Genomic DNA, 14,156 nt, shown 5'->3' on the forward strand with positions numbered 1-14,156 from the left:
ATAATTAGCAACAATGCCAAATCTGGAAATGCACTCTGCACAGCCAACTTAATGTATATGTGAACCTAGCTGAACTACCTAAATCCCATATAGTTCCTATACTACCAGAAGCAATAGAAACAAACATTTTTAAAACCCCTTCAGTTTACTAACTGCAAACAGAAAACTCCATGCTGCTTTGAGTAGAGCAAGGGTAGCCAGAAAAATGTACTCCATAAAAGGGGTTGAGAAAGGATAACATTAAGTAAGTGGGCCTGAAACTCTGAAATAAAAGCATTTCTCTCCAAACAAAGTAAGGCAAAGGGCAAGAAGAGACCTTCACTTCCAGTCTTGTAAAGCTGTTCTCTCTGAATAAAGAATCTGAAGAGGAAACACACATTTAAAAATTGAGACAGATTAGTCAATGAAAGGACAGCATGTGGCTAGTAACTAAAACCTGCTCTGGAGACTTCTCCTGGAGCAGGCTGGCTGATCTTTCCCGAGTTCTCTCTCTTTACCCTAGAGGGATTGATTGAAATAGATCATTCATTATAACACCATGTCAACATTGGATGTTGTCGGAATATAAAAGCTACAGTAACTCTACTGAAGAACTATCCTAGAGGGAAACTAAGGCACTTTCCAGCAACACAAGATAATACATACTTCTTCCTGCCATTGAGAACAGATTTTCATTGCAAAAACTGCTGGAGCTTGATGTTGTTAAATTACTTCTTAATGCTCCATATATTATAAAAGAAGCTTAACTAAACTGGGAATGATACATCCTCATCCCAACTGTAGATGCAGCAATAGGCTACAGCAGTCCATTGCTTGGTTGCAGGAATATGTGGGAAAGCTATCTACTAAAAGATTCCTTCAGTCACTTCCTGACAGAGGAAGAAGCTAAAATTTTCTCTCAAGTACAAGGTGCTCATTATTATTATTATATTTTATTAATAATTTTGCAGTAGCAATTAGAGATCCCAAAAGAGTGGGGTTCAGTGTTCTAGTTGCTTTAGCTATACATAGGAAGAGACAGCAGGGACTCCAAAAGGCTTACAATCTAAATAGACAAGATAGAAAGTGTAGGAGAAAGGGAGCATTCTCCCATTTTACAGATGGGGAATGGACACAGACAGATTAAACATCTTACCCAAGGTCACAGAGAATATGTATGGTGGATCTGAACTCGGATGTAATGAGCCTGTGCCTTAACCACAGGACCATCCTTTGTCTCCTACAGTTTATATTTAAAGAAACACAGATATTTCAAATTCATTATGTCATATATGTATACCACTCTCCTCCATTTATGCAGAATCAGAACTAATCAACTATGTGTCAGATGTTTTACTGCTTACAGATAGTCTCCTTTACCTCATGTTGGGGCCTGTACCAGACTAATTACAATAATACTTGTGTGTATGAATTAATCCAACATACAACTGAGCTTTTAATTACATATCAGGAAATCCACAGTTAGGTTTGCTGTGGAAACCTTAAACTTTAACTCTTTTGTGCATGTATCACAATTGTCTTTAGTTATGATATCCCAATACTGCCCACCTAAATTCTTCCTGAATTTCAAATGAATACAATATTTTTTTCATTTCCCATTTTAAACTACTGAGTAATGTTGTTCTGTTCTGTTAAGAACAGCTAATGAATCCCCCCAAGGAGCTCCATTTCAAGGGTAGGTAATGTGTTCCTAATATAATAATTGTTATTAGTAGAACTTTACAAAACTATACTACTTTCTCATCTGAAGCTCTCAAATTACTTTACAAACATTAATTTAGCTTCTCATCACCCCTGTACGGCAAAAAAGTATTGGCTTCAGTTTTAGAGATGGGGAAAACTGATGTACAGAGAGCTTAAGTATTCTGTTATACGAAGTCTTCAGCACAGCTAGGAACAGATCTCCTGACTTGCAGTCCTCTGTTTTAGCCAAAAAATCATCCTTCCGTTCCTCAGCTATCTGAGGCAGTGTGAGGCTCAGTTAGTTAATATTTGTAAATCACTTTGAGACCTGACGATAAAAGGCAACACAAAGTGATGTAACACTTGGCAATAAGATGCTATTTGGTAAATAAAATATAAAATAATATTTCAATCTTCTATCTTTAGATGCACATACAATATGTACCATTATGTATTGTAATGCAACATTTTATTTTCTTATTTTGTAACTAAAGACCCTAATGGAATACAAATGTTCAAGGGGGCAGAGTTAAGGCTGCTGTCGAAAACTTTGGTCTGAATTTCATTATTATTATGCAATTAAAACTTCCACCTTATTGTTGCATTAATATTTTTGTATACAAATCTCTTTTTAAAGAAGAAATTATTAAACAAACACACAGAATAAAAAAGGCAAGTGAAAATCCACAATCAGCATTGCAGGAAGACTTTATGTAGTACCTGCACTTAAGGTGTGCAAAAAATTCACCTGTTCCTAGAATCTTTTTTCACTGGATGTCTTCCAATTGACCAGACCTAACCTTGCTTAGCTCATAAGCTCTACTAAGTTTTTTGTTGCATTCACTGAAAGTCTAGGAAATAATACAAACAGGAAACAAACCACATAACTCACATAACACTGCAAAGCACTTCTACCAGGTCAGACATCACACATATATATATATCTTCAAAATAAGATACAGGATCATTAAGAGGAACAATTACATTACAGAGGTACAACAAATGTAGAACACTAAGCATTTTAGGTAGTCACTCATCCACATACTTATCAGACCTAGATTAAAAAACATAAATTGTTGTTCATCTTATCCAATCTGATTTCAAACTATTAGACCCTGCCACTTCAACTGCCATTTACCAAGACTTCCCATGGCTTCATCCCAGGAAGAACTTATAACAAAAGATGATGATGATGATTAATGATATAAAATGTATATTAAATGTCAGGAACTTTTGCACAGATGACAGACACATGCTGAGAACTAGTTTGTTGAAGTGGACCCAATAAGTTGTCCCCATAAATCCACATTCTTCATCTCTAAGAGGGTGGCTGATTGTCACTGCATGTGTAAAGTTCAGCACCAAGACTGAAGTTCTAAAGAGATGAGTGGTCCCTCCTCTTCCAGTATCTTTAGGTTCTGAAGAAATGGGTAAGGAGGGACACAGAGCATGGTTCTCCAGAAGCAGCAGGGATTTGAGGGACCAAAAAGACTAGTTAGGAACTTGGAGGGTAGTGGAACACCCTGACAAGACTCCTTAGGACAGGAACTGCTCTATACTAGGCTTATACAGTGCTTAGTAGAATGGGGCCTTAACCTAGCTGAGGCCTCTAGGTGTTCTTACGCTATAAATGTTATATAATTATAATCCTGTGTGGCACAAAGCCCAAGGAAAAGGTTTGTCTTTTTTTGACTTGTCTTTCAACTTGTTATGATGCCTGCAAGATACAATCCTTTATGAAATTTTCTTAATGACTGCCTGCGAAAAGTGGGCAAACGGAAAAGCGATCCTGAAGCTGGCAGAAATCTGATGGGGACGCAATTCACAGCCTTATTCATGTGAGGTCCTCAGCTCCTACCCCCTGCAATATCAAATCTAACCTCCAGAATGTTTCTCTAGTCCTAGATGAAGATCTCAGCCATTGAATCATACCTCTCCTTGACAGAATTGTCAGCATATGATCTACAGAGAGGAGATTCTAGATAACTATGTACGTACATAGCCCCTAACAGTGTGGTATAAGAGCACTTCACAGACATTAATGAATTTATCTTCTACACCCTAGGAGGTAGAGAAGGATTATTATGCCAATTAAAAACAAAAACCACAGATGGGAAAGTAAAACACAGATTAAGTGATTTGCCCAATGCTGCACAGGTAGTCTGTGGCAGAGCTTGGAAAAAATCCATAATTTTCCAAGTTACAGTCCAATGCCTTAGCCACAAGATCACCTTTCCTCTCCTACAGAGACCTTGCAGAAGTTACATACACAAAAAGACTAAATAAATGCACATTTGCAGCCAGAATCCCTGTGTCCAGCTAGTAGTATTCTCCTGGTGCCAGTGCTGTGTGTGGCTCAGGCCTTATTTTTCCCCTTACCAACTACTGTGTCCCATCAGCTCTAGACAATGAAATCCTAGAACAAGCCTACTTTTCTAGCTGCTTCTTCCCTCCTGACCCGAGTTCTGGGTCTTTAGGCTGAATCTACACCATTCACTATACTGCTTCAAATACTGCACCTGATATGCTGGAGTATGCAGCCAGGAGAGGTGGCCTCCCACTGAGAGGGACCCAGAGGAAGAGCCAAACTCACCCCGGCTGTTAGAGCCCAGAAGGATATCACCTTTCTGGAAGCAGGTGGGCGGGCCCAGGCCTTTAGAAGCAGGGGGGCAGAGCCAGGCCTTTAAAACACAGGCCTGCTAACTCAGTCAGGCTGGGATGGCCAAGGGAGAAGGATGCCTCTCCCCTGGGGCTCCAACCTAGAACCAGACCAGAGGCCCATGCTGAGGGGGAGCAGCTGGTCTTGCCTGTGGCCTGGGGGCCGGAGGAAGGCCTGCCTGAGCCGCCTGCGGCCTGGGGGCCAGAGGAAGGCCTGCCTGAGCCACCTGCGGCCTGGGGGCCAGAGGAAGGCCTGCCTGAGCCGCCTGGGGGCCAGAGGAAGGCCTGCCTGAGCCGCCTGCGGCCTGGGGGCTGGAGGACCTGGAGGTACTGTCCGCTGAAGAGCCCATGCAGTTTCTGGAGCTGCTGCCAGTTGACGGGGAAGGACTCGTGGGACTCCTGCACACCCCCGAACTCAGTGACCCAGGCAAATGCAATGGAGCCCAGGTACTTTAAGCAGAGGGCGGGAGGAAAGAGCCCAGGAAAGCCGACTGTGGTCCAGCTGAGCTGCGGCTCTCAGTGAGTTGACGTGTTTTGGCTGGAGCCCTGCTGACTCAGTGGCAATGCCTTTGCCACTGTTAGGGCCCTGGGCTGGGACGCAGTGGAGATGGGTGGGCCTGCATCCCCCTCCCCCCTTCTCTCTCTCACCCTGACCTAGGGTGGATAGTGGCTACCGTTGGAACCTACCCTGCCTTACCTGCCCTGCTCTGCTTAAGGGCTGGCCCCAGACCGTTGCTCACCCTGCTACGGGCTTGAGTGCTCTCATGTGCTTCTGCCGGCCTTCCCCGGCCCTGAACCCTAGACTATTGACTCCCCTGGCTAAAGACTAGAGCTGGCTGACCCTTGGCCCTGCCCCGCCCTGCTAAGGGCCAGGGCGGCAGACTACTTGCTCGCCCGGTTAGAGGGCTAGAGACTGCTTCCCGGCGCGGGGGGTAACCAGGGGGGTGGTCTCCCTCCGAGAGGGACCCAGAGGGAGAGCCCCAGGCGCTGCCCCCTACACGGGGGGACATGTACAGAGTAATTTAGCACACTCAGGCCATGTCTATACTGATGGCGGCAAATTCGCTGCCGCCAGATCGATCTTTCTGGATTGATTGAGCAGTCAGTATAGATCCACTCAATCGACCAGGAAGTTGACTGAGTAAATCCACTCCCTCAAGAAGCATAGCGCTGCATCAACGGGAACACTGTTACCGTCAGCGCAGCGTAGACAGTGCGCAGAAGGGAAGCAGAGCAGTCGATGTGAGTTACGCAAACTACTATGAGTAGTTTGTGTAACTCCCGTTGACTGCCGCCGAATTGTGAGGTAAGTGTAGACCAGCCCTCATATAAAACATTCTCTGGGAGTGGCATGGAATAAAGGCGGACAAAAGATACAGATTCTTAATTTTCTATGGCAAGTTAGTTTTTGGGCCTGACAACCTTAATCAACCTTCTTTAAATTATTGAAGGCATGCATTTAATCTAGAAAAATTTCTCATCAGTTTTTCATTTTCAATCCTCCTTCATTCAGTGGGCCAAATTATTACTTCAGTAAAAATCATGCAACCCCAATGATGTTAATAGGGTTTTGTACATTTAATCATGGACAGAATTAGCCTTAGTGAATGCATGATGTTGGGGTGACCAATTCTGCCCTCAGTTCTAACCGTATAGCTACCATTTAGCTCAACTGTCATGCTTGAATAACTGGAGGCAGAATTGGGCCTTTGGTTTTATCATTAAACTGACAGTAGGTTAATCTTGCCCTGCATATAGTAAAATATTCATGACACTTCAGGCTGACAGCTGTTTAGAAGTCTGATTTACGTTCATGGAGAGGAAAAAAGAAGTTGGATGAAAAAGTCCATAAAATAAATAGAAAAAAACTTGATTGCACAACTACAATGTGATCTACAACACAATCACATATTGTAAAAGCCCATTTTCAGGGTAGGAAGTGCAGATTAAGGACAGTACATCTTGTTAGGGGCACCAATGTAGTTTGAACAGAGTCGTGGAATAGGGCGTGTGGGTTTTTTTTTTTTTTTTTTTTTAAAGGGAAGGGTCTTGCTCATTTGTTTACAAGGTTGATTACAGAAAAGTTCGACTTTTCTGAATGACAAATTTGACTAATGACATGGGGACTTCCACCTCCCTTGCCCCATCCCTGCCATAAGGCCTCACCTTGCTGAGCTGATCCAAGAGTCTTTGGTTCTGTTCAGATAATTCCTGGATGGCTCGTGTTTTTTCTCGATCTGCTTCACGAAGGTGAACTTGCTGCTTCTCCAACTCGTCCTGTAGCTGTTTCACATCGCTTTCCAACTCTGACACCCTTCCTTCCCATTCCCCTTCTCTGTTCTCAAACCGTCGCCTTAATTCATGTTTCTCTTGTTCTAGATGCTAGATAATAGAAAAAGATTATGAAAGCAGAAACATCACTGGATGCTGCATATTCCCACCTGACTCCCCATTCCCAGATATCCTTAATGTTTTGCGTCAGCTCCTCCCTGTACTTTCATGCAACAAACACAATACAAGAGTCTGCTACTTCTATATGACTTGCAAATCTATATTAGAGTCAAGAAACAGGTACTAAAATCACTGTAATAAATCTGTCTTTGTGCTCTGTAGATCAATAGAGGAAATCAAAAATGCCAAATTTTGTTTTGAGTACAAAGAAACAGAAAAGCAGACTCTGAATGTCAATAAGCAGAAAATTTTGGTCACACAGACCAATTAATAATTTAGAGAAACATGAGTCAACTCAAACAATTTTTGGAGGGTCAATCTAATACCATCCTGTCATTTTTAACTTGCTCTCACACTCAGAGATCTTTAAAACCAATTCTGTGGAGCTCTAGATATACAGAAGTAAAACACCCTTCTTGTCAAGTGGCTCTCTTGAACTACAGTTACAAATGGTTACATAATATTTCACGTTCTCTCCTAACTGGTTACACACTGTTTCTGTGTGCTGTAAAACTATTGTTTTTCACTCCGAAGGGGGCTGTGTATCAGTGGCTGGTGAAGTAACTCCTGTACTAGGATATGTATATGCATATTTAGGACCAGATTTTCAGAAATTGAGTTTTGTGTTGCAGGCACAATTTTGTGTCTCCTTTGAATTGTTTGTGAAAATCAGGTAGCTAGAAATCTATTAAAACTTGCACATGCTTTGCAGGGTCAGTTAACTGAAGGCCTAAAAATAGAGGCTAGGCTAAAATACAGTTGAAAATGAATTCAAACTGCTTCCATATTATGCCCCTTTGTGCAAAAAAAAAAAAAAAAAAAAAAGCCAAAAACCAAAAACCACAAGGGCTAAAGTTACTTGGAAAACTCAAGTTCAGAATTTCTATGATCACAGAGGCCACATTTGCTTGCTTGCAGACTGGTCAGAGTGTGAAGCTCTTTCCTGCCGATGTTCCAAGATTCTTGGGGAAATCTGGGGTACCCTGGACCTAAAGAGTGACAGCCTTTTCTTGATATTCCCTGGGTCCCTTTGACCCACATGGCAAGCTGGCTCCATCAGAAGCCACGCTGCCAACGTCTCCTCTCCTGAATGTGGTCTTCCTTTCAAGAAAATGTGACAGCATGGGATAAGAGCCCATTGGGATTGATACAGATAGCAATTCCCCATTTTTCCCAGGACACAATCCCATAGTGAACAGGGCCCTGTCTCCCCTCCTTCATGTCCACTAAACCGATGCGAAGAAAAATCACACAGCATTATGTGGAGAGTCTTCTTGGGTATCAGAAGTAAGGGAAGAGGATGCCATGTTTCAGCTAGTTGCCTGCTGCTCAGATTGCATAGCTCTCCTTTGAATCCCTCCACCAACTTCCTCCTGCATCAAGGCAAGAACGGGAAGTCTTAACTTCAAGGTTCTTCACTACTCTATCAATTCTATATTTGTTGCTCTCTCTTGCTACTCCTCCACCTCTTCCTTGTTCTTGTCTTTGGATAATCTTCAACCCTGTTCCCCACGCCTGATCCTCTTACCCTACACCAACACAACATGCGTCCAACTTCTGTCCTTTCAAATCCTCCCTCAAAACTCACCTCTTCTGCAAAGCCCACAAATGCTAACCCAGGCCGAGGAAAATGCTGTCTCTAATTTAGGAAATAAATTGCTCTAATACAGTATCTTCATTATGTTGTAAATAATGAAAAGAAAACTCTCCTTCAGATGGGAAAGGGCTGACATTATTAATTACTTCTGACAAAGTGGGTTGCAACCCATGAAAGCTTATGCCTACAGAAATTTAATTTGTTAGTCTTTAAAGTGCTATAGGACTCTCGTTTTTATTATTAATTATCTATACCATGTTAGCACCTGGGGCCCAATCATAGATCAGTGACATTGTGCCAGGAGCTGTACAACCAAAGAAAGAAAGATAGCCCCTGCTCTGAAGGCTGCCATCTCGATTTTTAGAAAAATCTCCTGAGGAAAAGTTTCCAATTACTTTAATGATGCTGCAGTGAATGGGGTATTTTCTAATTTTAGAAGGTGAGGGGGAGTTATGCATGTATACACCCACACATCAAGCCAAAAATATCCTCCTTTATAGCTCAATATCACATTCACTGCTAAGCACTGTTCAGAAGGATATGGGGAGTTTTGTGGATAGAAGACTGAACCTCAGTATGATGTGTATAAGTAGCGCAAACAGATAACAATCAAAATTCTCAAGTGTATAGAGAAAGATAATGAACATAATTCAGAAGCAAACTGTAAACCTACAAAAAGGACCAAAATGACTATTTATTTAAAAATATTGTGCTCACTTACTGCAAAAAGATTAAATAAATGGAAGAGGTACAGCAAATGGCAATCACAGTGATTCTGGGAATGTAGTTACACAGAAAAACCTAGTATCTCTAGCTTAGTTGTCTCGTGAAAGAGATACAATAAAAGGTATTGTGGGATACAACTGCTGAGTCAAAAGAGTGGAATCAACCGAGACAGAGAAAACACAAATCAAGTCAGCCTATCTTTTTTTTTTTTTTTTTTTCATTTTTACAATGTTTTTGTCTCAATAACAGACCATTCCTGAAAATCAATTCTTCCCCAAACCTGAAGTCCTATAAGTTGATGGAGCTCTCTATTGCTTTTCCATATTATTTGGTACTGACAGAAGTGAAAGAACAGGCTGTTCTAACTGATATTTCTTTTCTAGCTGCTCATTTATTTCTACTCAGAACTGAATTTTAAGACATTCTATTCTGAAAGTGTGCTTCCTCATCCAGTTAACGGAGTTGGGTCTGTCCTGACTTAAGACAGGAGCAAGTGGTAGTTGCCTTCTTGACAATGAGAAGCTGCACTGCAAAATGCTAGAAAAAGGACACAGAAGGGAACAGAGGCATTGTTTTAACCCCTTTCAGAGTGTAACAATGAGATTCAGAGAGCATCCAAAACTATAAAAAGAACTGGATTCCATATCTGGAAATGAATTAAATCTCTGATTAGGCACTGAGAGACCTGTCAAAGTAGGTGTGCTTGGTACCAAATACAGAATCTTAATACCCAGGCTATCAAACACACAAAGAACCCTTTTTGGAGATGAACAGCTAATTGTGCATTGTGTGTGTTTTCAAGGAAAACAAACGAATGAATCTTTAAAGAATCTAGAGAGAGAATATAGATTTATAACTGTTTTGGTGACTCCAGCAGAGCAGACCAGTTCATTGGCAGCTGGAAAGTGGATACACTGGAGAAACTGTACTGAATTTTCAGCATCAGCTCTGAATAGTTAACTTAGGAGGAAAGGAAGAAATGTCTCTTGGTACATTCTATTTAACAGCAGTTAATCTGGGCGAAACTGCAACCAGGGGGATCTCAGCTAACATTTCAGTTTCAGAAAGCAGCAATAACAAATTCTACAAAAGGAGAGAGAAAATGCAATATAAGGAAATGGATAAAATAAGCACAAATCTTTTCCTCTTCCTGCCCCTCCCAGTCAAGGGTATGCTCCTGCTCCCATTGAAGTGAATGGAAGTTTTTCAATAGACTAACTTTTAGCTTGATGAACACAGGATTATCACTGTTTATTTTTTGCAGTATTTTGTAGCCATGTTGGTCCATATGACAGACATTATCTCAAAACACTGTCTCTCTCAATGTTTATTTTGTAATAAGTTATGAGACTTAGCCAAGCTTTATTTCGATGAAGTAGCATAGTCTCAGATTTGTTTTCTGAATGACAGAACAGGAAAAAAATTCTGATTCTGAACAGGTAACAGAAGTGACACTGTGTTATCAGAAGGCAGACTGTAAAAGAATTCCATGGGAATTGCTTATTAAAATCAGAAAGCTGCATCTTTGGCAAGGAGATGATAGAGCAGTATAAACACTTATTATCCCTCATGGCCTACATATCCCTTGAGAAATAAAGGATAGCTTCCAAAAGGGCCCATAAAAGTTGAGATAATCTGAGAGAAGTTACTATATTATATATAAAATGTCTTGTCATCAAAATATAAATAGTTATTTTCTCTATTTCATCATTGTTTTGTAACTAACCAACATTTTAAGCTGTTTTATACTTTAAAGACAGAACTCAGCCTCAGCAGCTTCCCAACCTGCAAAAGTTTTTCTTAAAAGCTGTGTATAACTCTTTACTGCATTTAACAAGGGAAACCCAGGTTAAAACAAAAGCAAATTTAACTATTAAACAATACTGTGGGAGTGAAAATGGCTAAATACTTAAAACATGCACTTTGGGGAAAAAATTAAACTAATAAATAGTGTAATTAAACAACATTTTGAACAAAATATTACCTTCACTACTGTTGCTATCAGAAGAGTAAAATTACAGAGAGGTTTTACTGTGGAGAGAAAGTTATTGGCTGTAGTAAAGTATTGGATTTAATAACAAAGACAGATTTCCCTTTAGGATGAAAAAGCTTAAGGAACAAAGGACTTTGGTTCTTACAATAAATTCACAAATCCTCTTGAATTTGCAAAGAGATACGACTCCACAAGGAAAAGAGGAGTATGCTGAAGTGTACACACAGGGTCAATGTTGGGCAATGGTTTCAAATTAGAATGTTAATCCGTCACTGTTCAAACTAGCTGTAAAACAGTGTTCCTTGGGTTTAGTATTTTCAACAAAGCGATTCACTGGTGGAATTGGAAATTTCTAGTGTAAATCTCTAAGCAAAGAACTGGTGTAATAGTAAGTCTTTATATAGTTGTGTAACAGAATTGCTCCAAGAGAAGCAGCCTGCACAAGCCTTTTTATTTATAAATATTCCATTCAACCTAAAAATCAATACATTGCTAAGAACTCAGTGGACTGAGCTAACAGCTTTTCCCAATTATTTATAGGTATTTTCAAAGCAGACTGTTCACAGAGACATATCATTAAGGTTCATCTGCTGGTATACATTATCCATAAGAGCCAATTGCTAAGGCACAAAGATGATATATGATAGAACAGTACCTTCTAGTTTAAGATTCAATTCCAAAGTGTTCCTGAATCTACACCTTTTTTAACCTTTTTAAAAAGGTCTATGTCCACAGTTAAAATGTACCTACTTATGCAGAGTTAGCATCTGCTTCACAGACCTTTCAGCATACTATGTTGTTGTCTGAATTAGTACAATATATTCAAAGTTCTATGAGACAGTAAAAAAAATTGAAAGGAAGAATATTTTCCCTTTATTGCATAATTAGATTTTTCCTATCATCATCATGGGGGATTTTAAGCCGATGCCTTGCTGAAGGCCTTTCCAGGTCTCTCTTGGGTTCTCCCTTTATAATAACCATCTAACTAATCTCCAGTAAACCCAAGAAAGGAAGATACCTGTATAAATATTTACTGTTTTCTAGAACAACCACAGCAGGGAAATGTTTTAAAGACAGTGGGTGGGCATAATTTGTAACTGAAATGTATTCATGCAGTTCCATATTTTGCAGTAGACTATACAGTTGTTTGATTATACACAGGTTTCACAAAACTACTGTGAAATTAATTATAGTCCCCTTGTCAGGTTCTGGTAGGTCTGTAGACAAATTTTTGCAAGGTTGTATACCTTATCTTTGGGCATTCACATTAGTTTTCATGGTTTCCTCCCATCCTTCATAGCCCTAAGAGAGAAGGTCAAGCCAAGAGTATCTCTAGGTTTCAATACAGACATTTTTTTTTTTAGAAAGAATTAAGCCTTGTAGCACACAGAGTTAATATGTATACATATTATACACACTAACAGTACATTATACATATTCAAAGTAAATTAGATCAAAAGGACTTGTGCCTGAAACCTACAAACAAGTCCCTAAAAGTACCTTTAGAAAAAGTAATTTGGCTGAAGCTAGAAAAGGGAGGAAGCCAGTTACCTGTGCCTTTATAATAATATGCTAGATCAATGATCCTGAACTTAGCATTGTCAGCTTGTGGCCAGGAAGCAGCTGAGATACAGAAAAACTTACTGTGAAGAAAAACCCTCCTCCATGCTTTCTAAAGGAGCTCGGGTCTCCCTGCTCCTCCGAACTCCCTCTGTCTCTCTCTTTCTCTATAGTCCTTAGAGCTGGAGTACTTCCCATCCGGACTGACAATGCATCCCCTTCCTTTCACCATCCAGATCCCTGGAGCTTCAAACGCTCATTGTTATGCCTGGAAGGAACCCAGGTTTCTCCCCCTGCCTCCTCTTACAAAATCTCTCAAACTTGCTACCACATATTCTGTCACTGGAGACTAGATCTTCTCTTTACCCCACCCGAAATGGTCCGGGCTCAGAAGCTCACATCTTTTCCCCATCCTACCCTATATAGTAAGTGACCCTGCAGTCACCCCACGTTTTCCATCAGCCTACCCCACTGATTGCCCCTGGAATTCTAATCACCCCTACCCCACCTTGTCTTGCATGTGTCCCTGCGGCCGGCTCTGCCCCTGCCCCTACTCCCACCCCGCGGAGGTCAGGGCTTGGCCAGCCCTCGGTCCCTCACCTCTAGCTTGTCGGTGAGCTCCTTGTGCATCCTCTCGTACTGCCGGCTTATGTCCTGGTTCCTCTCCAGCAGAGCCTTTCCCAGGCGGGCGGCCAGGACCAAGTCCTTCTCCTTCTGCCTGATCAGCGAGAGCAGCTCGGGCTCCTGCCCGGCCGGCGCAGGCCCCGCTTCCTGCTCTCCGGCTTGCTGCTGCCGTTGCTCCCCGGCGGCGGCCAAGAGAGCCAGCTCCTCCTCCAGCACCAGCTCCAGCTCCCCCGGGCCGCCCTGGAGCGGAGCTAAGGCGGCCGCGGCGGCTGCTGGGCTCCGGGCGGCTCCTGCTCCCGCTGCCCCCTGCAGCTCCATGCAGCAGGCGCTGTCCAGCTCCGCTGGTGCTGAAGCGGCGCCCGCCAAGCCCAGGCAGTAAGCGGCCATGTCCCTCCCCTCGTGCGCTCCAGGCTGCGGGGGCAGGAGCTCGGCCCCCGCCTCTGGGGCTGCCTCTGCCCCTTCTCCTCCCGCACGCTGGGCTGCGCCAGTAGCCTGTTCCGCTCTCCGTGCCCGCGCCGAGCCGCCGCGCGCGCCGCCTTCCGCCCCGCGGGCTGGCTCCCTGGGAGGACGCGGGTCGCAGCCTAGCCGCCCTGCTGCCGGAGCCGGGCTGTCTCAGCGTGCGCGGGTCGCCCTGCTGCTGCTGCTGCTGCCGCCGGCCCCGCTCCGCAACGCTGCTGCCCGCGCCCCATCTCCGCCGCGGCGCCTGCAAAACATCGCGCTGCAGCAGCGGCTGCAAGAGCCTCGCAAAGCCGGCGGCGGCCACCCCCTCCCAACCCAGAGTCCTGACGACAGCAAACACCTGTTCTCCGAGGGGCTTTGATTCGCGGAGCCGGGTAGCTCCATAAGCCGGCACCCAGGTGCTGC

The 14,156-nt window shown here is 42.8% G+C and overlaps 1 protein-coding gene across 1 annotated transcript in view; it reads right to left on the bottom strand.

Moving 5' to 3' along the window:
- Positions 1-13,679, bottom strand: part of BICDL1 (BICD family like cargo adaptor 1) — a 74,233-nt gene extending 60,554 nt beyond the window's left edge. The window contains exons 1-2 of the mRNA XM_067550284.1: positions 13,269-13,679; positions 6,508-6,723 (exon numbers count right to left, since the gene is read on the bottom strand). Of these exons, the coding sequence (XP_067406385.1) occupies positions 6,508-6,723; positions 13,269-13,679 (627 nt within the window). The remainder of the gene's footprint in view (positions 1-6,507; positions 6,724-13,268) is intronic.
- Between the last annotated feature and the right edge of the window lie 477 nt (positions 13,680-14,156).

Source organism: Emydura macquarii, unplaced genomic scaffold (assembly GCF_026122565.2).
Source record: "Emydura macquarii macquarii isolate MOO-44397 ecotype Brisbane River unplaced genomic scaffold, CSIRO-AGI_Emac_v2 contig_1254, whole genome shotgun sequence".
Lineage (NCBI taxonomy): Eukaryota > Metazoa > Chordata > Testudines > Chelidae > Emydura > Emydura macquarii.